This window comes from Tinamus guttatus, unplaced genomic scaffold, assembly GCF_059628265.1.
Source record: "Tinamus guttatus ecotype Peru unplaced genomic scaffold, ASM5962826v1 Tinamus_guttatus_pri_ptg000138l, whole genome shotgun sequence".
Lineage (NCBI taxonomy): Eukaryota > Metazoa > Chordata > Aves > Tinamiformes > Tinamidae > Tinamus > Tinamus guttatus.
In genome coordinates, this window is record NW_028288672.1 from 4991032 (window position 1) to 5008500 (window position 17469).

The window sequence follows — 17469 nt, forward strand, 5'->3', positions numbered from 1 at the left end:
TCGTGCGGCCTCCAGCGTCTCCCTCGTGCTCACGGCAGCAGGGGTGCAGGTCGGACCTCTGCGGCTCACACGAGGAAGACAGGATATCTATGGATATTTTTCTGGGTGCATTTGCCTCAGCCAGGAGGCCTGTGGTGAGGAGGGTGAAGCCTTGTGCCCTGGAGCTGTGGCCAAGGCTCCCCCAACCTCCCGCCCTCGGCACTGCTGGGAACGGCAAAACCCCCGGGCATCTCTAGGCTGGGCCCCACAAAGACTGTTCTTTCCAACGGCAAAAGCTCAAACCATTGTGGAGTTATAAACTAATCACATCGGCTGAAAAGTTAACGGGAACCCCACGCCGGGCTTCGAGCATGCCCCCTGCCACCTCCGTGCGCGCAGAGCTGCGTGAAGCCGCCCTCGCGGGGCAGTCGCTGCGCTAAAGAGCTCCCACGCCAACAACTACGGTTACTGGGAGGTTTTCAGGGGGTATCACGGGATCCACGAGCGTTTTTACGCCCTGTAATTCTGCGTTTTCCCCCGCAGGCTCCCGGCACGGCGGGGCGGGCGCGCGGCCGGGCAGGTACGGCGGGGCGGGCGCGCCGAGGCCCCGCCCGGGGCTGCCGGCCGCGGCGGCCCCCGCGCCGCGCTTGGTAGCGGCCGCGCCGCCGGCCTCAGCTCCCTCCCCCCGGCCGCCGCGCGCCGTGGTCCCGCCCGCCCCGCTGCCATGTTGGATCGCGCGGCCGCCGCCGGAGCGGGGCCCAAGTTGGAAGTTTAGCGGCCGCCGCGGGGTTGGGCGCGATCCGGCGGCGGCCGGTGCGGCCCGGCCCGGCCCGACCCGACCCGACCCGACTCGGTCCAGCGCGGTCCCTCCCCGCGGGCCGCGCGCTGCTCGCGCAGGCCCGGCCGCCGCTCTCCCCCCGCCCCCTGCCCGGCCCCGCGAGGGAGGCTCCGCGATGCGGCTGCCGTGAGGCCGCGGCGGGCGGCGGCAGGAGGACGCGGACGAGGAGGGCGCCGGCAGTGGCAGCGCGGCCATGAGCGGCAGCCAGCAGCCCCCGCAGCCGCGGCGGGTCAGCAACGTGGGCTCGCTGCTGCTGACGCCGCAGGAGAACGAGAGCCTCTTCGGCTTCCTGGGCAAGAAATGCGTGGTGAGTGCGGGGCGCGAGGCCGGGGCGCCGCGGCGAGCGCGGCCGAGCTGCCCCGGCGCGGCCCGGAAGCCGGTGCCGGGCGCCCTGCTCGCTGCAGGCCGCGCCGCGATGAATGGGGCGAGCGCGGCCGCGCCGGGCGGGGAGGCCGCGGGTGGCGGGGCCTGGCGCGGCCGCCGCCGCGAGCGGCTTCCCCGCGACCCCCGGCGCTGCCCGCGGCTGCTCCCGCTGCGGGCGCCGCGCTCCGGGCGGCGGGGGGGGCGGCTGCCGCGCGCGGCGAGGCCGAGGCGAGCGGCGAGCAGGGCCGGCCGGGGGGTTCGGCGCGAGGCGGGGGCCGCCACCCTCCCTCCCTCCCGGCCGGAGACCGAGCGCCGTGTCCGGATCAAGAAGAAGGAAGGAGCTCGGTGCAGGCGATGCATCCCCAAGTTCACCAGCAAGTTTTTACTTTCCTGAACAACTTCTTGCATATTAACAGAGCTGCAAAGTATATTTTAAAACTGTATTAAAAGTAAGCAGTTGCAGAGCTTCCAAATCTAGCTGCTTGTATTGTTTTATTTTTATTTTTTTAATAGTCTTCTCATTTTCCAGATTACCATCATTTAAAATGATGCCATCCTGGTATCTTGTGATGCTTCATGTCCATTGCCTAGAATAGTAACGTGAGGCACCTACAGCGTCTCGTGTCGCTATTTTAGAGCAGGATATCGGTGTAATCATAATAGCTCCGTGTAACTCTGGACTTTGAAATGCTATTGTTGATCAAACCAAATGTTGCAAGGAAGGCAGGAATCGTAGCCGAACAGGAAGCAGGTGATATTTGCATTGGAATGAGTTAAATAACACCATGTCATCACAATTAAGTTGCTCCCTTTGTCGGGTGGCTCAGAAAGTGTGATCAGGAAACGTGTAGAAAGAGGCTCACGTTAAAAAGTAGTAGATTTGCAAGAAATATTCGTTACCTAACTTCAGGTACACATTCCATGCATTTGGTTCTATTGCAACCAAAAAATAAAACCTGCCTATAATGTCTACATTAAAAAGAGGCATGTGGGGTTTTTTGTGCTTAAATTGATCTCCAGATTTTGTTTTTCTCTGTGATTCAGATTATTTTATTTATTTATTTATTGTTGAGGATAAGCGGCTGGTTTTATTTTGCCCTGCTGTAGCATTGATTTTTCTCAAGTTTTTGGGATATGTTACTTGTGGGAATAATTTAAACAGGCTTCAAGGTAAATATCATCCGAGTATCTGAGGGATGTGTGGTTCATGACATGCTAGTTATTTTATAGATAGATAAGGGGCTTGCTTTTTTTTTTGTTTTTTAAAACTACACAGTCTTGGCATTTGATGTGAGTCTTGGATGACTTTCTAATTGAGGATTTCATTTATTTATTTGTGGCCAAGCCTCTTATCCTTTTCATTCTGCCATATATATTTTCTAGTTTAAATTTAGGCTCATCTTCCTCTAACAGGGTGTCTATATCATTTGCTTGTTTGCTTGAGGACATGGCTCCAGAAGTCTGTCAAAAGATAGTACTCTAATAATACCCTAAACTTTTTAGCCTCAGTAACATGTAGAGCCAAAATGGTGACAACTCGGAAACTAGTTCTTGAACAAATTGAACATCTCTATCCTAGGGAGGACAGTCATCCCCAAAGAAGAGGGATGGGCACCTGGAGATGGTAACAACTAAAACTTTCCAATCTGAATCTCCCACACCTGACTGAGCTGTGTGGTGTGTGGTGGGTGATGTGAGAGACTCAGCATCATTTCAGTCTACATGTCTTATCTAACTTTGTGTGTACGTGCCTACTAAAGGGAATGGCAGAACAGTTAAGGCATGAATCTGTGATCCTTAGTGACTTTGTACAGTAATAATTCACGATACTTCCATGGAGGATGTGATGCTAGTATCAGTCCTGAGTGCCTGGGTCAGAAGAACATAGGTAATTCTGAATGTACCATCTTACAACCATCCTACAGGCTCATGTTTTTGCTTGCAAGGCAGTTACTTTGAAGTTATATAGAGGATTCATCTTGTTAATTTCTCTTCCATGGAAAAGCAATAGAATATAGAGAGTAGATTTATTTTAAATTAGTACTGACAAGCTAAGAATTCCAATACTGACATAATTTCAAAGGAATCTGAAATCATTATGACTGGTAACCACAAAAACTACCTGGGAGTGAGGGAAGTGGTGAAAAGGCTGTCATAGTGTTTGTGTTGGTGATACTGGTATCACTTTCTGGACTTACTCAAATACTCTGGAGTTTCATCATCTAGCAGAAAAATGTACACAAGTAATACTACAGATTTCAGCACCCAGTCTTTTTTCATTTGCTGAAACTGTAGAAGTCTTACCTGAAGCTAAAGTATCTTTGAAAACTTAGCTTGATTCTGCTCATACAAGCATTCGATTTTTGATTAAATTTGCACCTATAAATCAATTCAAGTAAAAAAAAAAAGCAGTATTCATGCAATAAAAATCTGCATGCTATATTTAATGGCTTCTGTCATTGTTAAATGTGGTAAAAAAGCATGTGAGCATCTTTGATCCGAGTACATCGTTCTGTCTTTGTCAGGAGTAAAATTTAACATTGTAGAAATTTATCAATAACTACCTTTTATAATACTGTAAATATAAAAGTCTATAAATTTATGCTAAACTGAGTTATAAGATTGTTTAAAATTATGTTGATGAACTATTTTTCTGGGTATGCTAAATTTTTTATTTTTTTTTCTGAAATCAGTGTTTAGTCACAAATCAGTCACTCAAAAATTGTACTGAACAATATGATTCTTTTGTTTTTTTAAGGGTAGATAAAGTTTAATTAACTATTTCTGAGAAAGAAAACCTGGTTACTAAATTGCAAGATATATGTCGTGAATGCCACTGACTGAAAATCCGTTTAGTCTGCAGAAATAATTTTATGTTTATATGTGAGGAGACTTAGGAGAGAGAATGCCGGTGTGTACTTAAGATTGTGTGTGGATATTTTACACTTCAGTGTTCAAGTGTGACTTGAATAACATGTAATGGATAGTGTAGTTATTGGAAAGATCTTGCTTTGACTGATAGGACAAATACGAAATAATGGAAGAATGCAAAAAGTGTTAGAATGGCAAAATGAGAAAAATGCTCTTAAAATGCACTGAGCAGAATACAGTTGTATTTGTCAAAGCCAAAGGATAATTTGCCATAATAACTGAAATAAAACACAGGGGGTTTCATCTCCATGTGAGGAAGAACTTCTTTCCTGTGAGGGTGACAGAGCCCTGGAACAGGCTGCCCAGAGAGGTTGTGGAGTCTCCTTCTCTGGAGATCTTCCAAACCCGCCTGGATGCCACCCTGTGCCACGTGCTCTAGGTGTCCCTGCTAGGAGGGATCCAGGGGAGTTGGACTAGATGATCTCTAAAGGCCCCCTCCAACCTCAAACATTCTGTGTAAAACAGAATAAAATTCTAAATGGGAGCTTTAGTTCTTAATTGATAAGATGTAAAGATTTATATCAGGAAAGAACCCCCAAGACTTTGTGCATATGAAATCAGCAGGAGTCAAGATGTAGAGGTTGATTATACTCTCAGCAACAGGCAAGTTTATGTGACTGAGGAGTATTTCGGTTTGTGCTTAGGCTTCTGGCTGTGCATGCACAAAGGTGTGTGAAAGGCTGAGATCCAAGTCTGAACAGCAGGAGTCTCTGGGAGAGAGGAAGAACTACATCATTAGTTTGGAAGTGGTAGCCATCTTGTTTAGAAACATATGGAGATGAGGTCCTGTGGAACGCAGGAATATTAAGTTTTACGTCTAGATTTCTTTTGAAGTCTGTCATGTTTTATCAAAAATCACGCAACTTCTTAATATGCCTCGTTAGTATCCAGTGGAGTCATTTCTCTAAGCAACTTGTCAGCAGTCATCTTCCCTGCTAGAGGGAATCTCCTTGTTTTTGGCAGTTCATTTAAATCAAGCTTGTGCCTATAAAGCTTCAGTGGAAGAGGTCACATCGGACTCTCTGCAGCAAGTGGCTGCCTTCGTGTATCTACAGCAGAATTCCTTCCAAAGTATTTCATGCTTATTAGCATGTATTAAAGTATTTCATGCTCATAGCTTGCTCTTTGACTGCGGTTGTGAAATGTGCTGTAAGTGAAGATTGTTTAGGTGGGTATGAGAAGTGTGTTAAGACCACGTATCTGTCTTGATCCGTTATTTTCACTCATTTCGAGAAAGACAGGTGTGACTATAAACTGTATTTGTGGCTCCTGTGAGTGTATTGATTACATCTCTTGACTGTGCCAACAGCAGAGAGGTGTCAGACACATATAGGCGTCTTGACCTCCAAGTCCTACAGATTGCAGTCACTGTTCATCTCTATTGTGGGTGCTCTGGTACTATATGTAGCAAAGGCTTCTCTATTCACCTCTTAAAAAATCTGGAAAATTCTCCATAGCTTTGGCATTCCCTTCTGAGCTACGTCGCAGACCTTTTCTGTTTCAAAGGTGCTACCAGCAGCAGTGATTGCTTTGGCTCAGTGCTGGAGCCTGTGTAGTGTTGAAGGGTGTGTGAGGAGCCTTAGTCATTTTGCAACTGCAGCAGTTCCCTAGCTGACATGGCGAAGGGCTTGCTGCTTTCATGGCTCACTAGCAGGGAGAGCTATGCTCAATGTTGACAGGTTTTGGTGAGCCCAAAGTGCCCTATTTGTCAGAGAACATACACCATTCTCTTTATAAAGAGAAATCTCTTTATAATACAGAATTAAAATTTAATATAATGTAAAAGACTCACTGTTTTTAGTGACCTAATGCCTAGATAATGTTACTGCAGTAAAAGGAAGCAACAATATTATGTCTTGTTATGCTAGCGTGTTATTCTTTGGTATGTTAAAGGCATGACTTCCTCAAGAAACCATGTCAATATGTGTTACTTATTATGTGGGAATCTCTTATTTGCTGTTTTGTTAGTAAATAAACTGCATAACGTGGATTTAGCAGAACTAAGCATGTATCCAGTCCACTTTACCATATTTAGCCATAGACTGTGCAAGGTATCTTTGATTCTCAGCATGTGTACTTGGGTACACTGCCACACTTAACTCCTATGGCTTCCAGGTATGTTGTTTATGCCTCTCTAGATAAGGAAAACAAGCAAAGTACGTGAGATGCTGCTTTCATAGATGGCTCCAGATAAATCCCAAGTTCTGAATGTGCTGTGATCTCTGTGTCACAAAGGCTATTTACTAGACGAGTCAAATGGGAAAAGCAAAAGTGGAATCCAGATAGTCATAGCAATGGTTGCTTAGAAAGATTTTCATTTGTTTACTTCTTCAAGTTTGGTTATTTTTAGCTACCTTCGCATTAAAGCTAGACAGTTTTTCTAGCACCTTTCTATGTGCATGGCATTTTAGGAATCTCAAATTAAAATTCCTGTATTAGGAATATGTGGTTCTGGAAGAAGCTTGCTCATTAAAGCATCTTACAGATTACTCAGTTCCTGTAAACCTAATGTTCTGCAAAGGATATCGTTGCTGGCAAAGAAACGATTGCTGTAAGAGCTCCTTGGCATACTGGCAAATTCACTACACCAGATTGAGGCTCACCTTAGGCGCTTGCTTTCGCACATGTGTTCCCATCTTGATGAGACTGTTTTCCCTGTGCTGTTTATTCTGCTATCCTTAAAATCCTTACTCTAGGCAGTCTCCCTTCCTTCCCCCATCCTGTTTGATACAAGTTTACTGAGAAGAAGTGTTAATGTATTTTCTACTTCTCTAGTATGCCGAGTTTAAAGCTGAAGCATTAAGGCCTGCTAATCAAGGTCATAAGTGTTTCCATTTATGTAATGTAATTTCCCACATGTTTTTTTCCTCCTTTATAAGCTTATACCTAATTCAAAATTTCCCAGCACTCGTATCATTGTCTTCAAAGTGAATTTTGCCCCAATCTCCTCATGTCAATTAGTCTGTATGCAGTATCTGAATGGGATAGTTATACAGGAACCTATTCGTGCTTGCTAAGTGTATTTTGTATGCTGGGGCATTATGCCTTCAGTTTAGAAAGTAATGACCTAATGAAAAGAAACATGAATGTGTTCTTCCTTTTTGAAAAGCTAAGATGACTTTTCATAATTTGAACTCTGGAAGAAAGCTCTTGTCTCTGGGTTTGCGAACATCTTGAAGATGTCTTTACTTAAATGTAGCAGTTAATGTAACAGATGACAGCTTTCCTAAAAGCCAACCATGACACTCAGTAGCGTTATTTACAAGAAAGTTAAAATATGTATTCCTAAATAACATATTCTGAATATGAAGTGACAAAGCCTAATAATTGTGTCTCTATTTATCCTGAAGAACAGAAAGAATATTTGATTGGGGGAATTTGGCACTAAATTGTAAATTCTTTGTGTTGGATTAATATCTAAGTTAGAAAAATATGAATCTGCAGTGAAATAAGGGAGTGCAAAAATATACATGTAACATTCTTCACAACTTTATTGCAGAGTATATTTTTACAATAGAAGCAACAGACTAAATAATACTTTGGAAAACTCTAAGTTCCCATACAGAAAATGGATCTCTTAAGAATTTTATGGAGCTGTTTACTGTGAAATTTGTAGTGATATTCTTAGGAGTTAATTTAAGCACCGCTTCCCTTGTAAGCTGCTTCTTGCTGATTTCCTCCATTCCTGCATCCTATTCTTTGTTCCCCAAATCTCATATTTTAGCTTCCAGTATCGACTCCTTGAACTCTCATTGCTCACATTGTTTTTTGCCCTATGTCCCACCCAAAGGCTCTTCTTCCTTTTCCTCCTTGTAGTTAGAGTACCTCTAGATTTTTTTTTTAATACCTCCAGCCCCAGCATGCTTAGTTTGCATAAACCCAACCTCTATTTTTTCCTCATCATTCTTCCTCTGCTTCTTTATAATGCAGCTTCTTTCAGTTCTGTAACTACTTTTTTTTTTTTCCACTGACAGGCCTCATGTCTTGCAGGAAGCGTAGCTACCTATTCCTGGTTTTGGGGTAGGTGTGACATGTATTCTCCTTACTCAACAGAGCGTTGCACAAGGAAGGAGGTGGGGAAAGGAGGCAGCCTCTATGCCCGCCAGCTTGCTGCTTTTGGATGTGTGCAGTGCACGTCAGCTTAAGATAAACCCTTTTCTGCTCTTCCATCTTCAGTGACCCAAAGTAAATGTTAATCTTGCTACAGAAAAGAGAGACTTTAATGGATGAGGGGGGAAACAAAACCTGGATGTGATAGTCCTCAGACTTCTTGCCGTGCTCCACCCTTGTGTACTTATCCTGCAGGTAGGAAGTTCCTATATTAAGGAACTGTATAGTGGAAGATGCAGCTCCAGCAATTCTCCAAGTTGATACTGGAACCCACAGAAGTTCTTAGTACTGCTTTGAGTGAACTGTAGGTTATTTCCTGATCCTCTAGCCTTATGACGGTTCTCTCGAGAGCTAAGATGTGGTCAACTTTTGTAAGTAGGCACTTTTTCTTTCACTCCCCCTTCAACTAGCCAAAGCAAATAGAACCCTCGCTTAGCTTAAGACACTAAGTATACATAAATATGACCAAATAGGCTCCTATCTACAAAACTGTAGCTGCTTTTTGTGGTTAACTGAAAAGAGAGGAAGAGAGCTATGAACATCCTGTCGTGGTACGTGTTCAGTGCAGTACCACAGGCGAGCTTCCTTGTGCAGTTGCAAAAAAAGGAAGTGGTACATTCTAATAAGTAAAGCATTGCTCTGCCTTTTCTTTTTTTTAATTTGCCTTTTCTTTCCTTATCCATAAGGAAAAAACATGGCCTTTTCAAGGATTTCATTGTCCTGGTAGCCACTCTTTTCAATTTGTATATCTGGAATTTTTCATTTAAAAGTACAGAAGGTTTTTAAAGCATCAGTGCAACATGAAATGTTGGTTGCGCTCAATTTCTACAAAGAACTTGGTATTGATTCATCACATCACTCTCCTATTGTAAAAAAAAAAAAGAAAAAAAAAAAAGTTGCATTTCTGAAAGATTTGCCCATATTCATATTCAGTCAATATTTATACATCTGAGATTTCTGTGGAGTGTTACCTTCCTTACCTTAGTTTATAGTTATATATGATGAAAACCTGGTGATGTTTTTGTTTTGTTCGATAAGGTGGGTTTGATGCTAAATGACCTTTCAGCTGGTACAGTTCTTGCTCGGTCCACCTCTTGTTTTCATTTTGTGTTTTTATGACATTTAGTGGATTCTCTCAGTGCTTTATTTCTTCATTGAGACTTTTACTTAACAACATTGTTGAACATCTCTGCCCTTGACTGCAATACAATTTTTGTTAGTTACTCTGCACTGTTTCTGCTGTTTAGATGAGGATTGCTCTACTGAACAAATATTCCCCTTGCTGCTGCTCTACATGTCACAGGGTGTCCCCAGGGAGTGCATGCCTTGCACTTGCCAGACCTGTCTAGACTCTACCTTTCTGTGCACAGTAACCAGAATTGACATGTAGAAAATGCCAAAATGCAGGTGTTGTCCAGAAAGGATTCATCCTGTCCTTTCATTCTTCTTGTCCTGCTGTGGCAGCCAGCTGTGCTACCTATAGTCACGCTAGCAGACCTCGAAGGGCGGTGGAGTGAGCTTGGGCAGGGTCTCAGTGGTGAGCAGGGTTGGGTTTGTTGGCACTTGGCCCGGGTGCGGCTGGTGCCAGCGCTCACTCAAGTAATTAACGAGCACGGTTTTGGTAGTGGCATGGGGTGGACAGTCTGAGTATGTAGTGTGTTTAAGGCCATCCTTGCCCGATTTGTTTTGCTGGGAGGAGCAGAGAAAAAAATCATCTGTTTAGATGTGAACTCTAATGTGCTATTTGTCAAAGACAGCCCTGGTCTGATTTACTAATGCGATCAATGAGAGCTACCAGGAGACAGGCAACTGCAGTGCTGGGCATGGGGAGACCCCACTGAGCCATCTGTTCTAGCTCTCTCCTTACCAGCATCTACGAGTATCCGAGCAGGGATCAACTCTACTGCTGTTCCCATAATTTCCCATAACATAATGTCTTCTCTAACATTAAGGCAGATTTTCTTGCCAGCAACAGATTCCAAGTTTTACCTCTCTGCTCCCAGAAATTGCCTTGGAAACTGGAAGATTCAGGTGTCTATGAGTTTCCAACAGATTAAAGTGCTTCTGCTTGTAGCAAATTACTGCGACTGACAAATTCTCAAGTGTGTTTGATGTGCTGTGAATACAAACTCATCAGGTGCCTGACCACCTTTTCTGATTTCAGGGTGTGTGTGTGAGGTGGGGAGTCTTCTGGTAAGGAGATCTGATTAATTTCTAGCTGTTCTTTCATAAGCTGCATTATATACAGCAGAATTTACCTTAAGGGATGTTGTGTTTTATTTAGTATGTTTCCTGATTACAGAGCATGGGCCTAACAAGAAAATATAGTCTTGTTCAAGGCTTTCTTTTCTGTTGGCTAGTTTGTAAGAGATTTAAGAGCCGTCTAAGCTGTGTGCCTCTTCAGAGCTTCCAGAGAGATGCTGAGGTGTCTTGGAATCTGCAGCTGATTTTTAGATGGTTTTAGCAGTTTTCTGTCTATTTAGACATAACAATTTGTCTCCTGGTTGAGTCTGCAGGAGTAGAGTAGCATGATTAATGACCATTTAATCACCACAGACATTCTGTCAATTCTGGTACCTCAGCTTACTCATTTGGCTCTCCCAGAGCTGCCAGGGTGTGAGCTCAGGACCTTTTTCAGTTTTGTCTTCCGTATCTGCTAGATGTAGAGAACATTTAGGCATCGCTGTTTGTTAGACACTGACCTGAAGCTGTTCAGTTTTAATCTGTGGTCCTACAGGCTTCTCTTCCCGCTCAGTATTTTATTTTATTTTATTTTATGTTATGTTATGTTATTTTATTTTATGTTATTTTGAGGCCTGTGTTTAAGTCAGCACCAGGAAATGGACCCATGGTGATGTTTGGTGCTGTATAAATGGTTCTTCCATGGCAAGTGGTCTTTGCTTCAAAGTTAAAGGGAGATAATCCATCATGGATTTAGAAGCTGAATGCTTTTAATGTTAGTTTTTAGATTATGATTTACATACCAATAATTCTGGCTGTGGTACTTGTGCTAGAAATCAAATGGTGCAGTACCTATATCCAAATACTGGGACTGCTCATCGCAGATATGTTGTTGCTCCAGGGTCACTGTGTGTAAATTAGTGAAGGGTGTTGAATAGTTGACTCGTATCAAAAAAATGAGCCATAAATGAGAATGCCAGCCTTATCCTAGAGGCCATTTTTTCAAATTGACACTTTTTTTTCCCTCCACATGGGACACTGCTGCAGTGCAGCATGGTGTCCTGTTATGTCAGATTAATCTCATCCTGAAATAAGGTAACTGACGCTTGGATTCTCCAGAGGGCTGTAATGTCTCTCACAGAGCACTGATGTTTTTATCTCAAGAGCCCATGATCTGAGGTTGCAGATCAGCTAACATGTTACTCTGGACCTCTGTCTCGTGTTCTGTAGCACACAGTGGATGTTGGAGGCCTTTGTGACTTAAAAAAGCCTTATTTTGAAGGATGTACTTTTGAATAACAAGTGTTCTATTAGACATTTTAATCACAAAGTTGACTAGCTTCACCTTAAGTAAATAATGTATGTGCCTTGGATTGAAATTTGGGCCTACCAGAAATCTGTATTTCTGTCTTTTTTTCTTAGATTAAGATCTACCGGTGCTGTTCTATCAGTTTTTGTGCCGGTGTGAAGTTTCTGGTAAACAAATTAGTTCCTAGATTTTTTTTTTGAAACTCAGTTATACAATAAACATTTAATCTTATGTTCATAATGTTCAACAGCTTAATAGGTTGCTAAAGGGTCAGTGTGGATCTCTCGTACATCTCTGCAGTTTTTGTGATTGTTTCTTCCAGGAACAGAGATACTCTATTCCTATACCCACACAAAGTGTTTGGAGTAGTGTACCGCTTTTCTTGAACTCTAACTCATCTCAGTCTCCAGGGTAGGTGCGTTATCTTAATCAAGATATTATCAGAGCAATTGGTGTGCTTAGCTGGTCTCAAAGAAAAGGCAAGCTCATGCAAAATGGGCAGCCCAGTGTGTGCTTTGGCCAGGGAAGCTTCTTCCAGTCATCTGGGCTTCCTCCTTACAGAGGAGTATCTCCTTTCCAAATGTGGAAGAGTATATCATTATATGTCTCTAGTAACTTTTTTATTTTGTCCTCTCCCCCCCCCTTTAATTATTATAAGCAGTACTAATGAGCATACTTTTTCTGTTACTAGATATATTGTTGCACTGCACTGTATTTATATATTATCGTGAAACCAACATTGCATAAATGGTAAATGGAGATTTTTCAGAAAGGTGACAAGCATTTAGGCTGACAGTAGAACTGTTGGAAATTCTCTCAAGCACAAGAATCACTGACAGTAAATATGTTAGTAGCTCCAGAACAGGTTGAAATACTTGGATAAAAACAGCTGAGAAAATGAAGCATGTAACGCTTCAAATCTAATACTTGACTAGCTTAACGATAGTGGCCGATTAAGTTGCCAGTGTATTGCATGATGATTTTCTTCAGTATTTTCATTAGGATCGAGAACAAAGCTCTATGCTAAAGTATCTTTGTTTATTATTATTTTTCTTGGCTCAACTTTTTGCATTTTGTTAATTCAGGCAATACTAATCTAAGAGTAATTTTTGGACTTAGTAATGCGTCTTCTAAATGTTCTTTAAAACAGCTATTTGCTATTAAGAGTTTATTAAATACACTAAACTACTGTCTTTGTGCTAAAATGATGTTGATGACTTTTTATGGGTTCAAAAAACTCCTATATCAATTTAATTTTTTTTTTTTGCAACTTTGCTCTTCACACAACATTTAATGCTCCTTCAGTACCGTTATAAGGAGAGTAAAATCACTTTTGGTTTATCTGTAAATTCAGACCAGTGCTGGCTTTTATCGTGATAAGTAGCACGTTTGTCTTACCTACTGAATAATATTGAAAGGTTATGCTCATGCACAGTAGTACTGAACTAGAGCAAAGCTCATGATCCTCAGTTTTTGCAGAGATGCTCTTATTCTGCCACATCCAATCATGGGTGTTTTAAGAATAAAACTTTGAGAACAGTTTCATACCGCTCTTCCTCATTTCTGCTCTGAATAGCTCATTGGAAATGCAATCTAAAGCTATGTTAGCAGCTCTGCACTAAAAGAAAAATGAGTGTCTTGTTATTTAAGCAGAAATTGGTGTTTTCTTCATGAAGAATAAGCAAGCATAGACACCCAATTGTTGAGTGTCGGAGAGAAATACATCCTGCTGCCTTCTTTCTACAACGTCCTTATTGTATAAAGGAACAACTTCTCAAGTGCAAATTAGTGAATTCTTTGGAGTTTTTTTGTGTTCTAGCAAAGCAAGCAGGCTTGTGGCCCTAACTGACAATCTGGAATTGTAAGGAACTATGGAGGAAGAGATTGGCTTCTTCAGTAGTCCTCTGCACTTAATTTTGGCTAGTGGATGGTAAGCTCAAAAAGAAAAATGTTAACTTCACTGTTTATCTTGAACTACAGAGCCCATATGACGGAATATCACTGAAGTCAAGGCCTTGGTACAGGTCTTAAGAGACAGAAATAGCAATGCCAAAATCCCAATTATCTATAGTATGTTATATTATGTAGCTGGAATACTTCAAAAGAGAAAGAGCCTAAATACGTGGGTAATTATTACTTCTGCTGAAAGGCTATGTCAGAACTAGTCTAGAGGGCTATTTGAGAAGTACTTTTGTTATGTGCTCATGTCACTCCTTTGATACTGCCAGTTCCAGTCTGCTTTTGTGTGTTGCCTTAGGATTTTCTAGATCCTTCTGAATTAAGGAGGTAGTGACTATTATTGGTATTAATTGTAATATCTATTACTTTAACCAAGGTTTCATTGCTTGCGATGAAGCTGTATCAGCATTGATGGGTTGTCTGAGACAGTCAAGTAGTTACAGGCGACTAGACTATCAAGTATTACTTGGCGTTCATGCATTTTGGGGAGAACTAACACTAGTCATGTTTTTCTCATAACAAATGGATTATATAGCTCCCTCCAAAGTAGTGGATTTGACTATAGCAGCATAATCCTTTTTCTTAATCAGTAGTTCTCAAAGTGCTTAACAAAGGTAGAGGTCAATATCTGTATACTGCAGAGGAGGAAACTGAGGCACAGGGGAGAAATAAATACGAAGGTCATACAGCAGACCACTGACAGAACCAAAGCTAAAACACCAATCCCTCAGGTATCTATTTGATGCTTTCCCTATCAGATATCTGTCCCCTTTTTAATGTGTGTGTGCTCTTTTTTAGTTTTGTGTTTTTTTGTTTGTTTTAGCGTTGTATCTGGGGACTGAGCTTTGAATTTGGAAAGCTATTGTATAACTACTAAATCTGCTATTTTTATAGTAGTGTAATTACTTTTTAAGACTTACAATTGGGGATCATTTATAACAGACTCAAAGCTATAGATATGAAAAAAATATACGTAGGATTACAGATTTCCTTATCTTGACTTAAATGATCAAAACTGTTCAGCTCAAACATCAAGTGCTGCAGGAGGAATCAAAAGGTTAGCTGTTGCACAGCAGAAGTGGGAGGAGTTGCATCTGTAACCACCTTTATGTAAGTGGCCTGTGTTTGCTTTATGGGACAGGACACAAGTCATACAGAATTGCAAGAGACCAGTTGTTGGCTATTACTCAATGAGGTTTTACTTTTAATAACCTTTTCTCAATCTTGGTTTGCAGTTTGAAGGGATTTCTTTGTTTTGCATTGGCATGAAGTTAATGTTTTCTTACAGAAGAGATTTTATTTTAGAACAACTTAAGCTGTTTTGTTGCATTGTTCTCAAGGTGTCTGAAGGCAGCATTCCTGAATGGTTATGGTCCTGTTCCCAAATATAAGGACCTGAAAAAAGTTCACATGAATCTCGGCTCTGCAAAGCAAATGTTCATTTGTATTTTTTCCCCTGTACATGGGAATGCAAGTAGATGTTGGATGGAATTTCCAAGGGCTTAATAATGAATATTCCAGAAGGAGCACAGTTCAGGAATTTCTGAGGTTTATGCTTTACATCCTTTATTTAATCAATTTAGCTGTTGCTCTGAACACTTACAAATGATGATGCAGATACCATTGAGTGGATCTATAGAAGAAGAAGGGGCGGGGGGATTAAAAAACTTCAGTAGATCTAAAACTTAAGAAAAAGAAATTGTGCCTGTGTTGGTTTTTGTGGTTGAGAGGTCCGTGTTCTGCTTTATTTTCTCAAAGGCATTTTCAGAGAAATGTGAAGTGGCAGTAATGTGTGTGTGGCAGCAGGACACAGACGATTCTGTCCAAGACCTGTGTGCGCCACCTTTTCAGGAGTTCTGAAAGCAGCTAGATGTGTAACTGCAACAGCAGCACACAACTGCTGCAGCGTTTTGTCACGTGCCTGCTGCTTGTTCAGCCAACGTTTCGAAATGTTAAGGCATGAGACACAGCTAATGAAGCTAGTAATAATGCTGTCCAGGTAAACAGGAAGTGACAGTATTAAAAGCTTACATGTCATCTAGCAAATTAACTGCTCGCAGAGATAGACCAGGTCATGGTTACGTCATAGCTCTGGAAGGCTGAAGAGTGTATGTGCTTATTCAGACTGAAGTTGTGGGATTTAAATATGTCAATTTAATTAATGGCATGTTGTTTGATTTGATTTTTTAAATCTTAATTGCTGGACATGTGACCCACAGTAGAGCAGCTTTTGTGATGTGACTATTTTAGGAAGCAAGGAGCGTTCGGAAGGAATCGCCAAGCTCTGTCTAGCCAAACTGGAGAGTTCTCAGAAGTAAGTGCTAGAAATGCAAGCGAACTTGCATCTGAGCACACTCAAACATGCGAGCTGGCTGTAACTGCCCAAGCAAGGATTAGGAGTGAGGGATCACTCTGTTAGATAACTGCAGACTTGAAGCTGGACAGGCACTTTTATAGTCAAATAGTTAGCGAAAAGAAACAATTTTTGAATTATGAAGCAGAACACACAGAGTATGAGAAGAGTATCAAAATCCGTACACTCTTTCCACTTTATCATAATTTATCAGTTTGTCTGAACTGTGTGTGTAAACATATAATTCTTACAATGTGAAGAATATAAAGTGTTCTCCCTAAGAAAAGGGGGGAAAAAAGAATACATTATTAAAATGTGTTTCATGTGCTCTACCTATTTCCACAAATCTAGAGTATACTATTTTGAGCTTCTTTCTCTCCTAAATTTCTCAAAAATAAATTCTCCCTATTCTTTATGCTTTTTACTAAGTTTACATTTGCTAAGCACTATTCCCTTGCTTCATCCGTTCCGTTTTTTTTTTGTTTTGTTTTGTTTTCCTCCATTGTAATGTAACTTAATGGTCCATGGCAGCTTCTCTGCATCAGTAAAAGTTTGTGAATCAGGGTGTTGTAGCTGATCAGAATAAGGGGAATCTGTTCTCCGCTACTGGTGTTCCTTGTTTAAGGAACGAGTGATCAAAACAATTTAGTGTTTTGTGCTATGGTTGCATGGACCTAGCTTAGATTAAGATCTTCATATTTCCAAGATGATATGAAATACCTTAAGTGGCTTTTTGTTGAAAAAAATCTTATTCTGTTTTCAGAAAATCCTGATTTCTTTTTCCTTCTCCTTTCAGATAAGTTAAAAGGCAGCATCCTTACCGCTGTGACTTTATTTAATGAAGCCTAGCTGTGGGTAGGCGTTAAAAACATGAATTTCTTAGCAACTATTCATAATATATTTTTAAATCTGTTGGTAATTATGGGAAATTAAGGAATAAGAAGCAAGCATTAAGCTTAAATTGAACAATGGTGATTTAAAAAAATATCTAAGAGCAATAGAACTAACGAGGCTTCTATGTCTTAGAGTTGAGTAATTTTTTAACTTGCACCAAACAGAGCTTCTGCTGTGTTCAGGCATTTACAAAACGTTCTCTTTTATGTGGATTTTGTCAAATATAATACAAAGTTTTGATCTAGCCTTCCCCTCCATGGGGAATCAAAGTAATTAAAGTCTGTCTTCTCAAAATAACTTCCTATAAGTTGCATTAAAATTATAAGATTTGTTTCTAGCTGCTTTGCTGAAATATGCGAGCAGACTTCAGAACTCCCATATTTGTTTGTATGGAAAATAGTGTAAGATACTCTTTCTGCACTGCATTTTAAGTTGCATACACAACTGTATTGTCTCTAAAGATAAAATTATTAATTAAAACCCATAGCAGCTCTGAAAGTTTAGTATACTTTTCCTGAATTGCCAATAAATTACTGAAATCAACAATGAGAC

At 41.3% G+C, this 17469-nt stretch overlaps 1 protein-coding gene across 4 annotated transcripts in view; it reads left to right on the forward strand.

Moving 5' to 3' along the window:
* The first annotated feature begins 884 nt into the window (after positions 1–884).
* Positions 885–17469, forward strand: part of WASL (WASP like actin nucleation promoting factor) — a 45845-nt gene continuing 29260 nt past the window's right edge. For 2 of the 4 annotated variants that reach the window (XM_088521894.1, XM_088521895.1), the window contains exon 1: positions 886–1124. In XM_088521894.1, the coding sequence (XP_088378020.1) occupies positions 1011–1124 (114 nt within the window). In that variant the 5' untranslated portion in view covers positions 886–1010. Of the gene's footprint in view, positions 1125–17469 lie in introns of all 4 variants that reach the window. The other 2 variants (XM_088521896.1, XM_088521898.1) reach the window with 2 other exon arrangements.